The sequence below is a fragment of the Diceros bicornis genome, chromosome 3 (assembly GCF_020826845.1).
Source record: "Diceros bicornis minor isolate mBicDic1 chromosome 3, mDicBic1.mat.cur, whole genome shotgun sequence".
Lineage (NCBI taxonomy): Eukaryota > Metazoa > Chordata > Mammalia > Perissodactyla > Rhinocerotidae > Diceros > Diceros bicornis.
This window is the reverse complement of record NC_080742.1, coordinates 72,633,173-72,649,654: the sequence shown is the minus strand read 5'-3', so window position 1 is coordinate 72,649,654 and position 16,482 is coordinate 72,633,173. Positions and strand designations below refer to the sequence as shown.

The following is a 16,482-nucleotide window of genomic DNA, read 5'->3' as shown; positions in this document are numbered from 1 at the left end:
TAAGGTCTTTTTTGGTTTGTTTTCTCTGTTTTTCCTCTTTTTTGTTTACTGTTTGTTTTCTCTTTTTGTTTTTTCTCTTTTTTGTGTACTGAGGTGTAGCAAGAGCCTAAAACAGTGCCTGGCACACAGTTGATAAATATTTATTGAATTAAGGACTTGGATGGTATCAAAAAGCAGCAGTTAGCCACGCAAGATTACTTTTAGGTCTCTTTATTCATAAAGCCTTCAGAGAGAATAATAAAGCAAGAGATAAGCTAACCCACAAAACACTAAGCTATACAGTAGCATATTAAAATTAAATATTCAAGTAAAGCTAGGAAAATGAGTCTGTGTTGTGAGGGGAATGGTGTCAGTGGCGTGCATATAGTTGATTTTCACACTGAATGTTTTCATTGGTATTAGACTGGCAGACCTTGTGACTTGCTCTGTATCTGGTGGTATGTGGTCCTCATATTCAGTATACTACCCAGCTTCATTTTCCTCCCAACCTACATATGCCCGGCTGCCACAGAACTCTGTGGGCAATGCATTATTCAGAAGCATGTTGTCTAGTTTCATATTTCATACATGCCTCCCTTTCTTTTTGCTTCTAGGATAACTTTGTCTAATTTATCCTTGTTACATCAGTCACAGAGAGATTGGAGAAGAGAGGATGAAACGTAGTTCAATTTTGTTTTCTATGGTTCCATTATGAAGTTTTGTTGGGAATTAGTTGAAACAGTTACCTAAAATTAGGTTAGTTGATGGTCCATGGAATTTTTGGCTGTCTTTATCATTAACTGAGACTAGCTCTGTTATCTTTTTTTATTCCTTTTGGAAATTAGATCTATAGAATTATGTCGTTTTATTTATATGTATGGATTCATAACAGAAGTAATTTTGAAAGTGACATTTCTGCAGGATAAAACATTCCTGGCACAGATGGGAGCATTGTTTTGAGGAGCAAAATGCGGTTTCACAAGTTGTATGTTTTAGGAGGTCCTGTTTACAGTAGCTTGTAATAGAGGTGACAGAAATAGTGTCAAGCAGATGCTTCCCTTCTTCTCTTTTGCACTTGGCTATTAAACACACTACAGGAAGAGATGCAGTGCAAACAACTATATTTCTGGATATGAACCAATGCTGCCAAGATTTCTAGACTTATATACAATTTTGTTGTTTCATACATTTTAAGTGGCCATCAAAAAATTTTATCATTGAATTAAGTCATTAGAGTCATAGTGGTATGTAGTTGGCTTTTAACTGATATGGTTATATACTTCATTTGTCTCAGCTTCTGGTTGGTTTTATTTGTATAAGGATCTAGTGAGTTTTGATTTACTAAAAAAACTTGCTTTATTAAAAATGCATAATTCTTATTTTCCTTAACTAAAATTAAGTACTTCACACAAGCTTCCTAGAATATTAGAGCAGCTGTGAAAGATGTTACTATTTTCTATTCTCCATTAATTCTTAGTCTGTTTTCAGTTAAGTCTTTATTTTTATTCATGTTACGTATTTCAGTGTGAAAAAATGACAAAAGTTTTAGTTGAGGAAGGAAAATGGTTCTGAATTTGACCTTGATTTTTCAGTGATTGGTTTTCTCTATATCCTTATGAAAAAACAAAACAAAAGCAATATGCAGTTGTGTTTACAAACATAATCCCTCTGTTGTACCAGAGCTGAATGAAAGAACAGTTCTTTTAAGATAGTTTGTTTCTTTGAGACCTTTTGCCTCAAGATTCATAACACAACAACATTATACTATGCAAAATATAATGACTTTAATAACGTATTAAATGATCAATAAATGCTATAGATGATGTTTTGGTGGATATTTTGGTAGCTACATAGCATGAATGCTATTAATCTAGTTTGTACAAATACAACATGAGATCAACGAAGACATGAATGTGCATATATAAAAATGCCATTGAATATATTTTATAAATTGAGAATTTAGAGAACTTCATGGTATAAATTTTCATTGAAAAAAACAATGGAAAATAATATTCATATTTTATATGTATATACAGTGTAAATGTTAGCTTATGATATTTTAAGATGGGCAGGCTTTTATACAGACATAAAAAGCACACTTGAGAAAATAAATTTTGTTTTTCCCCAGGAGATATATATTATATATCTATATTTTTTCCATATTTTGATAATAAGATAGATGTTGGCCATAAGAAAAAATTCTTTATACTTTCATAAATTCTTTTTGTAATAGTTAAAATTTAATAGTTAAATTTTCTTTAGGATGTTCTTTTGTAAGTAGTGAGTTAAAATAAGTGAATATAGAAAATTTCTGATGTCACATATTAATATCAATGAATTGATATGATGGTGACAATGTTTACAGGTAATAAATATTATGTCACTTTATGTGAAACTCAACGTGTACTCCTTTAATCACATTTACTGAATTTTCATTTGTAATTCTGCTTTACTTCATGCAGACTTGCCATAATTTTTTAAGAATCTGAGTTTATATCTCACTTAATTTACTAGGGCTTATATTTAGAGACTTCAACTTTTAATAGCTGGCAGGAGATATTTTTTCAGATACCAGACTTCCTCCAAATGTTGTTTATTGTATCTTTCATGAATAGAGGTAGATTATAAAGAAGATAAAATACCATTGATGTTACCAGATAATTTTATCAATTGGTCTCTCTCGTTGCACTTCACTCTGCTTTCTCTATATATTGCTAAATGCTGTTAACTTGATGTATCATTTAAAAATTTTTCTTATCTTTAGATTGTCATAATGGAAGTGCAAGGTTTGAAGTCAGTCGCCCCCAATCGAATTGTTTACTGTACAATGGAAGTGGAAGGCGGAGAAAAACTGCAGACAGATCAGGCTGAAGCCTCAAGGCCACAGTAAGCTAGTTGAAAAAAAAATTTTTTTTTTCACTTCCAAAGAAATGTGCTTTATTTATTTGCAGAATTGTATGGTTTTGCGCTGTGAAACTGTTCTTTGGCTAGCTTTGGCTCAACTGTCAGAACCAATGTGAGCCTTTCTGGATAATGATGGTATAACTAGAACTGTAGCAGAATCCCTATGTAGTACAAACATGCAAATGTGAAATTAATTATTAGGCATAAAATGTTTGTAAGTTATTTATGAGCAAAGCATGTGCTAGCATGTGTTATTGAAAAGGTAGTACTTGATCCTATTTCACTTACTAGAATTGTAACCTAATAGCTTTTCCATTTCTATGTATTATAGCTCTATGGTGATATCGAGGTAGATGCCGTGATTCTATATTTGTTTTGGGAGAGTATGAAGAATTGATGTTAATTCTTTTTTAAATGTTTGGTAGAAATCACCAGTGAAGCCCTCTGGGGCTGGGCTTTTCTTTGTGGGTAATTCTCTGATTACTAATTCAAGCTCATTTGTTATAGGTCTATTGAGCTTGTTTATTTCTTGTAGAGTCAATTTCAGTATTTTGTGTTTTTCCAGTGATTTGTCTATTTCCTCTAAATACCTAATTTATTGGCATACAATTGTTCATAGTACTTATTTATAATCTTTTTTAGTTCTATAAAGTTAGTAGTAATGTTCCTTCTTTCATTTCTGATTCTAGTAACTTGAATCTCCTTTTTTTTAGTTCATTTAGCTAATGGTTTGTCCATGTTTTTAATTAAAAAAAAAAAAAACTTTTGATTTAATTGACTCTATTGTTTTCTGTTCTCTATTTTGTTAATTTCCTCTCCAGTATTCATTATTTCCTTCCTTCTTTTTCTTTAGGTTTAGTTTGCTCTTTTTATAGTGTCTTAAGATGGAAAGTTAGTTTTTTATTTGAGATCTTTCTTTTTTCTTAACATAGGCATTTACAGCTATAAATTTCTCCCTAAGCACTGCTTTAGTGGCATCCCGTAAATATCAGTATGTTCATTTTCATTCATCAAGGAGGCTTTGTCAATGAAATATGTTATTTGTATAGTAAATAGAGTCAATGGAAGAAGCTTATTAGCTGCAGGAATATATAAGCCCCAGATCCCATCATACCATCCCAATGACTGAGAGAAAAGAGGGCTTGTCACTCCTGAAACCCATTGGAAACATACCAGTGTGTCACCACTCACTGGTTGGGAGGCTCTTTTATGGCATTTACATTAGTTTGTTTAATCTGCCTGTCTTAGTCAGCTCAGGCTGTATAACAAAAATGCCATGGACTGGGTGACTTAAACAAGAAACATTTATTTCTCACAGTTCTGGAGCCTGGAAGTCTGAGATCCAAGTGCCGGTATGGTCAGTTTCTTGGTGAGGGCCCTCTTTGGTTTACAGAAGGCCACCTTCTTCCTGTGCCCTCACATAATGGAGAGCGAGATCTTATGTCTCTTCATCCCCTTATAAGGACACCAGTTCCATCATGGGGGTGTAGCCCTCATGACCTCATCCAAACCCAGTTACGTCCAAAGGGCTCCACCTCTAAATATCTTTACACTGGGGATTACGGCTTCAACATAACGAATCTTTGGGGAGCACACAAACATTTACTCCATAGCATTTCACCCCGATCTCCCCAAATTCATGTCCTTCTCACATGCACAATACATTAATTCCATCCTAACAGCCCCAAAGGTGTTAACTCATTCCAGCATCAGCTCTCAAGTCTGAAGTCTGAAGTCTCATCTAAATATCATAAATCAGACACAGGTGAAAATCAAGGTATGATTCATCCTGAGGCAAAATTCTTCTTCAGCTCTGAACCTGTGAAGTCAGATAAGTTATGTGCTTCAGAAGTTCAATGGTAAGAGAAGCATGGGATAGATATTCCAATTCCAAAATGGAGAAATAGGAAGAAAGAAAGGGGTGACAAGTCCCAAGTAGATCTAAAACCTGGCACAACAAACTCCATTAAACCTAAAGCCTCAAGAATAATCCTCTTTGGCTCAATGCTTTGCCTTCTGGACCCACTAAGGCAGTGGTCTTTCCCTTAGCTCCCACTGGGACAGTAGTCCCACCTATGTGGCTCTGCTGGGCAGGGCTTGTGCCCTGATGGCTCTGCCAGATGGAAGTTGTGTTCCTGCTGCTCCGAGTGGCTGCCGTCTGGCATGTTGAAACCAAGGTGATGGTTCTATCTACATGGTTCTGCTGAGCAGAGTCCTGCCCTTTGAAACTGAGGTGGAGACAGCCTTGCCCCGTCATCCCCTACCCCACCTAGTGTACTATGGGCTTGTGCTGGGAGTGACCATCTTGATGTTCTCTGAATCACTTTTGGGGTCCTTCTTCCCTGTCTTGAGGAATAGAGTATGTTCACAGCTGAATCCATGGTCCAGTCCTATAGGGTGTAAGCAGTTGGACAGTCTTTCTTCATTTCTTCTCCTTTCCATCTCCTTCAATTTAAACTGGCAGCATTCCTGCTGGGATGGTTGGTTAGGTCCATGGTTGATACCTATACTAATCTCCTTATCACATGATTGGTCCACACACCTTTAGTCTTCACTTCTGAATACGCTGTCTCATTTTTTGTAATATGAGCTGGTGAGAATCTTCAAAATCTTTACAATCTGGTCCTTTTTTGCTCAACAATTCTGTCTTCAATTTATTTCTCTCTCCTTGCATTTTACTATAAACAGTCAGGAGGAACCAAGCATCTCTTTCAATACTTTGGAGATTTACTGGGGAAATTTCTAATTTCATTGCTTGCAAGTTCCACCTTTCACAAAACACTAGAACATGAACACAATTCAGCCAGGTTCTTTGCCACTTGATAACAAGGATCACCTTTCTTCTAGTTTCCAATAACAAATTCTTCATTTCTGTCTGAGACCTCAACAAAATGGCCTTTACTGTCCGTATTTCTACCAGTATTGTATATATGATTATTTGTCCTCTAAGAAGATAAAAGCTTTCTATATAGCTCTCCTGTTTTCTTTCTGAGCCTTCACCAGAATTGCCTTTGAAAGTCCCCTTCATTGCAATATTGGCTGCTTCTAGCATCTATCTCAAAATTCTTTCAGCCTCTACCCCTTTGCCAGTTCCAAAGCTGATTCCACATTTTTAGGTACTTGTTACAGCAGCACCCCACTTCTCAGTTCAGGCTGCTACAGTAAAAATACCATAGACTGAGTGGCTTAAACAACATTTATTTCTTACAGTTGGGGAGGCTGAAAGTCTGAGATCAGGGTTCCAGCATGGTCATATTCTTGGCGAGGGTCCTCTTTCTGGTTTACAGATGACTGTTCTCTTGCTGTATCCTCACATAATGGAGAGACAGATCTTGTGTCTCTCCATCGTCTTATAAAGACACCAGTCCTATCATGAGGGCTTCACCCCCATGACCTCATCCAAACCCAGTTACCTCCCAATGACCTCGCGCTCCAAACACCATCACACTGGGGATTAGAGCCTTAAACATATGGATTTTGGCAGTGGAGGGGGACCCCCGCATACCCTACTAGTCCATGAGATCTTGAGGGAGTGCAAATGCCCTAAGAATCGCAATGCCATGTTATTTTCTACAGAATCTTTTTAAAAAGTTTTATTGAGGTATAACTTACATAGCATAAAATTCTTTCATTGCAATTTAGATGATATTTAGTAAATTTCTACACCTCTGCTGCTATCATCACAATGCAATTTTAAAACACCTTTTCAAAAAGTTCCCCTCTGCGCATTTGCACTCTACTCCTGCTCCCACTCCCCGTTCCAGGAAACCACTCTTCTGCTCTCTAGCTCTGTAATTTATTTTTTTTTCCTGGACATTTCATATGAATGACATTATGTAATATGTAGTCTTTTGTATCTGGGTTTTTTTCACTTTGCATAATTTCTACAAAGTCTTTAATTGATGTTTAAATGTTTGGTCAATCAAATGAATTAACTTTTATGTAAATAGTTCTGTTATTTTGACACTATTTTCACAAATAGTAAACGTTCTCATAGGGTATTTCTCATTTAATTGCTAATATACTCATAATGTACTCATCAAGAGATTCTGCTTAATAGGGGACATGTAAGTGGACAATTGAAATGAATTAAAATACTTGGAAGTTAGAAGATATTACAATAAGCCTCCAGTACTTTTTCTATTGCTCTTACCACAAGGAAATTTGGCTAAAATAGCTTTGCTGTGTTTCCTCATGAACACTGAGTTAACTTTTAAAATGAATTAAAAGATTTCTATTTATCCTTGTATCCCAGGGGCAGATTACCTTAAAAATGTATCTCCTGAATGCTGACCAACTGTGGCTTTTCCACAGTGTGATTACTTTTATCTGGAACTCGTCTTGCACAACAGGAAAGAGATTCATCTTCTCCATCATCATAGTGAATTATGCCTCAGACACGTTTTCTAAATTTTATTGCTTCAACAGTTTGTGCTTTGTTGGAGATCAATTCATCCTTCTGTCTGATGCTAATTAAAGTGCCTGATTTAGCCCCTGTTTATAATAAACTTAATCAAGATTTCTAGGCATTGCCTGTTTCGTTCCTGTAGTTCAGATTTCCTGCCAGCAATAAGGTGGAAACAGCTTGTGAGGTTGGTACGTAGCTTAGAATATAGAACCTGAGGTCTAATAAAAGTGGTGTTTGTGGACAAGTTTGATTTATAAAGAGTAGTAGTGAGGTAATCTATTTGTTAAAGTTTTGTTTTTAATTTTTCATTTTTTAATAGAGGGAAGACAATGTAGATAAAGTATATTTTTCAGTTATGGAGAAAACTATTATTTATGGCTGTTAAAGTCATTGTTTCATAGTCTCTCAGTGAACAAGGCAAAGTTTTGTTCTCTGTGAATGAAGTACAGAAATGTTGTTGCTACACTTTTATAGCTTTTTATCATTTCCTGACATTTTGCTATTTGTGTTTTAGCCTGTACCCTTAATGATACCACCTGAAAGGAAACGGAAGGATGGTAAGAAGAATGACAAACTGAACGAGGAAGAGAGCTATTTGTTATGTCACATAATAGTCACAAATCTCCTGATATGTAGTGATCTTTATAACACATTCCCTACAAATGGTGGACATCCTTTGAGTACCTAAAACACAAGCTAATGATACCCTATGGAGGGCCAAGATAGATCTTGGTACTAGGGAAATAAATAAAAGCAAGTAAATTGGTTGTTAGAAACAAACTAGGGACTGGGAGGAGGGGGAATGGAGAATTGCTATTCAATGGGTATAAAGTTTCAGTTATGCAAGATGAATAAATTCTAGAGACCTGCTGTGCAATATTGTTCCAGCAGTTAACAAACTATATTGTACACCTAAAAATTTGTAAGAGGATAGATATCATGTTAAATGTTCTTACCACAATAAGAAAAAAAAATGTCATAGGAAGCACCACTGTTTTTTTGCCATACTCTCTGTATCTCTTTCATCTCATAATGCTATTTTATTAAAGGCATTTGAAGATTAATTGATCTCTAATGAAACAGAAAGGCAAGGAACAATAAGAAAAACTGATGATTTGCATCGTTGGAGAAATATTGACGGATATTAGGACAGTACATTCTTCTACCTCATGAAAATGATGGGAAATAAAGGCTTCAGTACCCATTTCTGGAAACTTTAAATTCTGAACCATAATTGTGATAATCTATCAAACTATTGAAGGAATAGTGCAGCTACAAATGGAAAGCTTATCAGAATGACAAGATGCTGGGACAAGTGTTGGAGAGATTAAATACAGACCGCATGTAAACTGAGAGAAGCTAACCATGTTTTTTAAAAGCATATTAGTTTTCGTTGTAATTTAGTAATGTCAGAATTAGTTTTGAAATATAATTCATTAGCCAGCTGCTCTCACAGGCCAGAGATAGAATATACTACATTTTAAAATGATCTATCAAAATGTGCCTGTTTTTAATGAACCGAAGGGAAAACACTCAAACTGCACAAAAGTTGCGTCCTGTCTCATTTCCGTCTTTAAAAACGTGAGATTGCTTTGTCTTATATGAATAAATTCACTAGAAGTAACATTTCTCTAAGACTGATACTACTGGTACAGAACAAAATGAAGCCTAAAGAGACACACAAGACAAATACAGAAATTACATTCATTGAGAATTTATTTGCGAATAAAGGAAGCTAATATGGGGATCCTCATAATTAGTAGCCTCTGAATTAAAGGGACAATATGATAGATTAAGATTCCAGATGCTGGCTAAAGAGCACTAGTGAGCTCAGGTGAGAAACAGCAATGAGAGAGCTTGGGAGAAAGTTTATATAATTAGGATTATCAACATCTCTGTGATGGATTTACTGCTTGTAAATAACTTCTTATCATCGGTGACTCTCAGTGCAACCTTTTGCAGTTGTTTTCATTATTCTTTGCTTTATGTAACCAGTTTATTGAATGGGCTAAACTTGGTGGAGTGTAAGTAGCAAACAACTTAATTTTTATCCCAGTACTACTCTCAGACATACTCCAGGATCTCCCTACCAGATCCTTTGAAGACCTCCTGGCAAAACCATGGCTTTTCTGGTCATTTTCAGGTATTAAATAACATGTTTAGGTATTAAAAATTTCAGACCAGTTTAAATCAAAACTTAGCCATTTCAAAACTTGCCTTTCCTTCCAGCTCACTCAGAAAGCTCTATTAGAGAAACAGTACTGTCGTCTGTTCTTTTCATGCTGCTGCTTGTTCTGCCTTCTCATATGCTCTTTCTGCCACTTTTGGGTAGGGTTAAGGTTGGGAGGAAGGGAAGAGGTGAAGGGGCAAAATGTCTTTGTGTGTAGGTACTCTTTGTAGTCCTCTCTTGGTTAGCCTTCTGTCATGGGAAATGTCCACATGTCACTTTTCTCTGGTGCAGTTCTTTGGAGATGCCCCACGCTGCCAGGAACTTCTGACGTCACACCAATCTCTCATAGAGTGGTGCGTCCTGTAGCTGCCCTCTTTCCTTTTCCCCTGAGCTGCTGGTTTAATAATATCACCCACATATCCTCTTCCTGCTTGAATTTAATTTTCTTAGCGGATGGCTCAAATAAACTGAAAGCTCTTTGAAGACAAGGGCTGCTTGTTATACCTCCTGGTTCCTGGCTAGCACCAGCAGAGTCATATGGCTCATTGGTGCTCAGTAATCGAATTAAAGTATTTTCTCTACTGTTTAGAGTATTAAAAATTATGGTCTTCCAGTGGGTGTCAGGGTATGATACGTGAGGCAGCACCTGCCTAGATTAGCAGGGTGTCTTGTCCTCATTCTCCCACCCCAAGCTCCCATTTTTCTAGAAATTCCATGGGAAACATATTCACATTAAAGGGGTCAGTTCTTTTGCTTGAGTGTAACTTGAGGCTGGAATTCAGGGTCACATCCAGGCTCTTGGTACCCTGAGATGTGGGACCACCTGGGTATGCAAGATGACTTTCCAAGAGATACGTAGGCACAAGTGTGGTTTTAACAGAATCGTATTTGAATCCTCTAGTTCCATAAGTACAGTTTCTAAAGCACTTCTTTCTAGGAAAGAGCCTGTTATATGCAAGTTCTCTTTCTCAAATCCCTTTTCACAGTCTCCCTTCTTTGACTTGACAAAAGAAAGGTACACCTGTCATGCAACCTGGGTCTTACTGTGGTCCTTGTCCCAGACTGGAAAAACCTCCAGGGCACCATTCAAAAGGAAAATGTATAATATTAGTGTTAGTTTTGAGAAAGTGATTGACCAATGATGTAATAAATCCTTCTGTAAATTAGATGGCGTCTATTTCTTTGCTTTCCAAAAAGTTGATGAAGGATTTATTCAAGTTTTCAACCGCTAAATGATTGAAAAAGGGTTTTTGCTTATCAATCACTGCATTGCTTGGGGACATTTAAGTAGGAAGGAATTAAGCAAATTGATGGACATTGCCATAATAATGTCCCATCTGTTTATTTTTGTAGAGTTTACAATAGAAAAACAAAAACCTGGGTTAAAATTGATGTTGAACTGTCTAAAGATAGAATTAAGTAGTAGTCACCTGTGGATACATGAACTAATTGGAAAAAATAGCACTATCTGTTTCATTAAGAGATGCATATCTAATGAATTATTTTACTTTTCATATTTATTGATACTCATTTGTCATATTTATTTTGGATCATTTGAATACTAGTAATTGTAATAAAGACTAAATTCAGGAGGAATTTTATTTTTTGATTTTTGTTTATTTTTGACAAATAAAAATTGCATATATTTAAGGTGTACAACATGGTTTGATATATGTATACATTGTGAAATGACTGCCACAATCAAACTAATTAACATATCCACCACCTTCTGTGGTTGTCTTTTTTGTGTGTGTGTGGTGAGAACTTGAGATCTACGTTTTTGGCAAATTTCAAGTATACAATGCATTATTATTTATTACAGTCACCATGCTGTACGTTAGGTCTCCAGAACTTAGTCATCTTACAACTAAAAGTTTGTACCCTTTGATCTATATACTTCCCCTTTTCCTCCACCCCCAGCCTCTGGTTACTACCATTCTACTTTCTGTTACACTGAGTTTGAGTTTTTTGTTTTAGATTCCATATAAGTGAGGTCATGCGATATTTGTCTTTCTGTGTATATTTTATTTCAGTTAGTATAATGTCTTTCAGGTACATCAGGTTGTTGCAAATGACAGGACTTCCTTCTTTGTAAGGCTGCATAATATTCCATTGTATGCATACACCACATTTTCTTTCTGTCAGTGGACACTTAGCTTGTTTCCATGTCTTTGCTACGGTGAATAATACTGCAGTGAACATAGGAGTGCAGATACCTCTTTGAGATAGGGATTTTATTTCCTTTGCATATCCCACTCAGAAGTGGCATTGCTGGATCATATGGTAGATCTACTTTTAATTTTTTGATGAACCTCCATATTGTTTTTCATAGCAACTGCACTATTTTCTATTTCCACCAACCATGTACAAGGGGTCAAATTTCTCCACATCTTCACCAGCACTTATCTTTTGTTTTTTGGTAATAGCCATCCTAACAGGTGTGAGGTGATATATCATTTGGTTTTGACTTGGATTTCCCTGATGATTACTGATGTTGAGCATCTTTTCGTATGGCTATTGGCCATTTGTATGTCTTCTTGGTAGAAATGTCTATTTAAATCCTTTTCCCATTTTCTAATTGGGTTGTTTTCTTGCTATTGAGCTGTGCAAGTTCTTTATATGTTTTGGATATTAACCCATCATCAGATGTATGGTTTGCAAATATTTTTTCCTCTCATTCCATACGTTGCCTTTTCACTCTGTTGATCGTTTCCTTTGCTGTGCAGAAGCTTTTTAGTTTGATGTAGTCTCACTTGGCTATTTTTGCTTTTGTTGCTTGTGCTTTTAGTGTCGTATCCAAGAAATCTTTGCCTAGACCAAAGTCAAGGACATTTTCCTTTGTTTTCTTTTAGGAGTTGCGTGGTTTTATGCTTTCAGGTCTTATGTTTAAGTCTTTAATCCATATTGTTGATTGTTGTGTATGGTATAAGGTACACCAATTTCATATGGATATCGTTTTCCCAGCACCCTTTATTGAAGAGATCATGTCATCTGCAAATGTAATTTTACTTCTTCCTCTCTGATTTGGATGCTTTTTATTTATTTTTCTTGCCTAATTGCTCTGGCTAGGACTTCCAGTACTATGTTGAATAAAAGTAATAAGGATGGCCACCCTTTCTCATTTCTGGTCTTAGAGGAAAAACTTCCAGTTTTTCACTCTTGAGTGTGATGTTAACTGTGGGCTTGTCATATATGGCTCTTATAATGTTGAGGTAAATTCCAGAAGGAAAAATATATATATACACACACACACACACATGCTCTCTCTTTCTCTCGCTACATGTTGAGCCTTATGATAGATAAATTTGGTACAGATAATTATGATAAGATCATCAATAAAACACGTTCAAGCGTTAAAGTATATTATAGCGGAATAAAATTCTAAATTTATGAGGAATAAATGGAGTCAAAGTAGAAGTTCAAGGAAAAAAGGAATAATGTCAAATTTCCAGTAAAGAAAAGTTGCACAGGTGTTTTTTTAAATGGATGATGGTGAAATTGTATTGCTATGATAGTTAGATTCCATTGGATTCACTTAAGAATGACATCACTGTTTTGTGTTAAATGTCACTGTTTCCAACGCCCCAGAAATTATACCCTTTGCAACTCTTTAAATTTATATTTAAAATTTCTAGATGTCAACTTAAAAGTGTGTGAAGAGGGTACATAATTTTTCAAAATTATTTCAGGAAGTACATGAGAGAAAGTTTGAAGGCTGCTTTTTTAGGACATGGCATATATTGGAGCCAGACTAAGCCTTGAGGTCAGAAGACTTGACTGTTGCTGTGCTTCAAATGCCAACTGCTTAATTCATACAATCAGAAGAAATGCCTTTCTTCTTTGCTGTTCCTGTTCTTAAATCTAGAGTTTAGTCTAGCAGCCAAGGAGATAGCCCTGGGGGTTACTCACTTCCACTGCCGCTGGTGCAGATCTTCACTCAGACCAGAGCGCAGTGCCTAAGGGGGCAAGGAAGGACCAAAGTTCTCAAGACACATGCGCAGTAGTAACTAATTAGGGCATTGCTGTGAAGAGAGAGTGGGGGTAGCACATGTAAAGGATTTGCCACGATCCTTAGAACCATCAATGAATGGAGAAGAAGAAGACTATTAATGAGTCAGAAAGACATTTTAAGAAACTTGACTGAATAGTGTTTGACTAGAAATCTATAATATGACCAGAATCTATAATATTTAAAAATAGAAATACATTGGAAATGAAAGTTAAGGAAGTAGGATTTTTTAAGACTTAAAAATGTTAATTTTAGGGTGATTGTAATGAGTATTTATCAGGACAACATGGTTTTTGAGGAAAAGAAGGAGACAGCCCTGAGTAGAAATTCCAACTTAGCCACACATTAGCCATGTTATCATGGCTAGTTACTTAAATCTCTTCGAGTGTTGTTTCCTCATTGGTAAAATAGGGACAGTAGTGCCTATATCAAGGATTATGTTGTTAGTTAATTGGCATAATTTATGTAGGAGCACTCAACCATGTTCTTCTGTTTCTACCTCTCCCCGTATACTCCCTATTTATTTTTTTAATCTTTGCTTTGTGTACTTGTTTTCAATTTCCTTACTCATGTGTTCATTTTTCTACTTTCTTTAAGCCTTTTCTTTTAGCATCTGTTTTAAAGTTCAGAGAATTTCCAGGAGGGGGGCACACCTGGCGAAGGATTGAGTAGTCTTGACAACATGCAAGAACATTATTTTATGTAGTGAAATGTGCTTTTGTCTCCTGAGTCCTGCCTGAGATTTTTGGGCTGGGTGTTTTTATGGTCATGTAATATTTATTTGGTAATAACCCCATAACCACTTTTTTTTTTTTTTTTAAAGATTTGAGAGTTAGTGTCAATCACAAAGAGGTAGTTTTCAACCTGAGTAATGCCCTAGTGACAGTTATGAGGGGACAACGTTTTTTGGTTGTTGTATGTTTACTGTCAACATTGGTTTTGTTTCTCAGTTGATGTCATTGAAGATTTATATCTGCTCTGATAAAATGCAGCTGTCAAAGGATCACTAGCGCTGTGCAGCAGAGCATTCTGTGATTGTTGACAGTAGCTTTGCAGCTGTGTCTTCCATGTTGGCACCGTGTTAATACATTATGTGTAGGGCGCTCAACTGTGACCTGTACTGGAGCTGTGGAATTGAAGTGCAGCTGGGGACTCCCACTACAATTGACGTGTGAATCAGCAAAAGAAAGGATAATCCTAAATTCGGTGCAACCTTACCTTACTGGGATTGTTTCAGATACAGGGAAATCGGAAACAGTTTTTAAATATATGTTGGAACACTTTGCAGGCCCTTGGTGCTAAGGAGGGAATACAGGAGGTTGTCTATGTAAATCAGAGTACTATTCAGATGGCCTTGGTGACTTGGAGATACAAGCACAGTAGGAGTCAAAATGCTATACTCTGTCATGTCTCTGTATGTGAGAGCAGGGTGCTTTCCCTGGCCTTGCTCTGCCCCAGAAGTCTGAATAATGTTCCAAGACCAGTTCAGCTTGATGAAGGTTTTGCACCCAGGTTGATCTCTGCACACACTCTTTTTTATTAGCACTTTTTTACTTAAACATAGTATAATGTCAATACAGTATATTATAATTAAATTTTTATATTCATTCTAATGACTGGTTATGTACACCTTCACAGAAAAAAATGGTCATTTTTGGATAGTATAGTGTGTACGTTCATGTATATATACATTATTATGTAGAGATTTTTTTCAGTAGGTAACTGTATGAAATATAATTGTAGTAGTAATAAGATGAAGGCTGACATTCTTTGCAAGTGAAATTTAGTTTATTTTTTATTGTGATAATAACATAACATGACATCAATCCTCTTAATTTTTTTTTTTTTTTTTTTTTTGTGAGGAGATCAGCCCTGTGCTAACATCCGCCAATCCTCCTCTTTTTTTGCTGAGGAAGACGGCCCTGGGCTAACATCTGTGCCCATCTTCCTCCACTTTATATGGGATGCCGCCACAGCATGGCTTGCCAAGCAATGCGTCGGTGCGCGCCCGGGATCCGAACCAGCGAACCCCGGGCCGCCGCAGCGGAGCGCGCGCACTTAACCGCTTGCGCCACCGGGCCGGCCCCCTCTTAAATTTTTAAGTACACAATTCAGTATTGTTGGATATAGGCAAATTATTATACAGCAGATCTCTAGAATTTGTTCATCTCATTTAACTGAAAATTTATACTTGTTGAACAGCAACTCCCCATGTTCCCCTCCCTTCAGTCTCTTGGAACCACCATTCTACTCTCTGTTTCTGAGTTGGACTATTTTAGATACCTCCTGTGAGTGGAATCATGCACCACTGTCCTTCTGTGACGAGCTAATTTTACTTAGTGTAATGCCCTTGAGGTTCGTCCATGTCACATATGGCAGGACTTCAGTCTTTTTTAAGGTGGAATAATATTCCATTGTGTATGTATATACCACATCTTCTTGATCCATTCATTCGTTGATACACATTTAGGTTGTTCTGTATTTTAACTATTGTGAGTAATGCTGCAACGAACATGGGAGTACTTAATATCTCTTTCAGACCCTGATTTCAGTTCTTTTAGATATATAGCCAGAAGTGGGATTTAGCTGGTAGTTCTATTTTAAATTTTTTGACAAACCTCCTTACTGTTTTCCCTACTGAATGCCCATTTTGTATCTCCACCAGCAGTGTTACAAGGGTTCCAATTTCTCTTCGTCCTCGCCAGCACTTATCTTTTTTAGCTAATAGCCATCCTAACAGGTGTGAGGTGATATCTCATTTGGATTTGACTTGCATTTCCCTGATGATTACTCATGCTGAGCATCTTTTCATATTGCTGTTGACCATTTGTATAACTTCTTTGGAGAAATGTCTATTTAAATCCTTTTCCCATTTTCTAATTGGGTTATGTGTTTTCTTGCTGTTGAGTTGTATGAGTTCCCTATGTGTCTTACATATTAAGCCATTATTAGCTATGTGGTTTGCAAATATTTTTTCTCCCACTCCACAGGTTGCCTTTTCACTCTGTTGAT

General features: G+C 36.4%; 1 protein-coding gene across 6 annotated transcripts in view; it reads left to right on the top strand.

Annotated features, from left to right (window-relative positions):
• Window positions 1–16,482, top strand: part of CADPS2 (calcium dependent secretion activator 2) — a 495,178-nt gene that overhangs the window by 207,278 nt on the left and 271,418 nt on the right. For all 6 annotated transcript variants that reach the window (XM_058529077.1, XM_058529069.1, XM_058529059.1 and 3 more), the window contains one exon: window positions 2,744–2,865. In XM_058529077.1, the coding sequence (XP_058385060.1) occupies window positions 2,744–2,865 (122 nt within the window). The remainder of the gene's footprint in view (window positions 1–2,743; window positions 2,866–16,482) is intronic.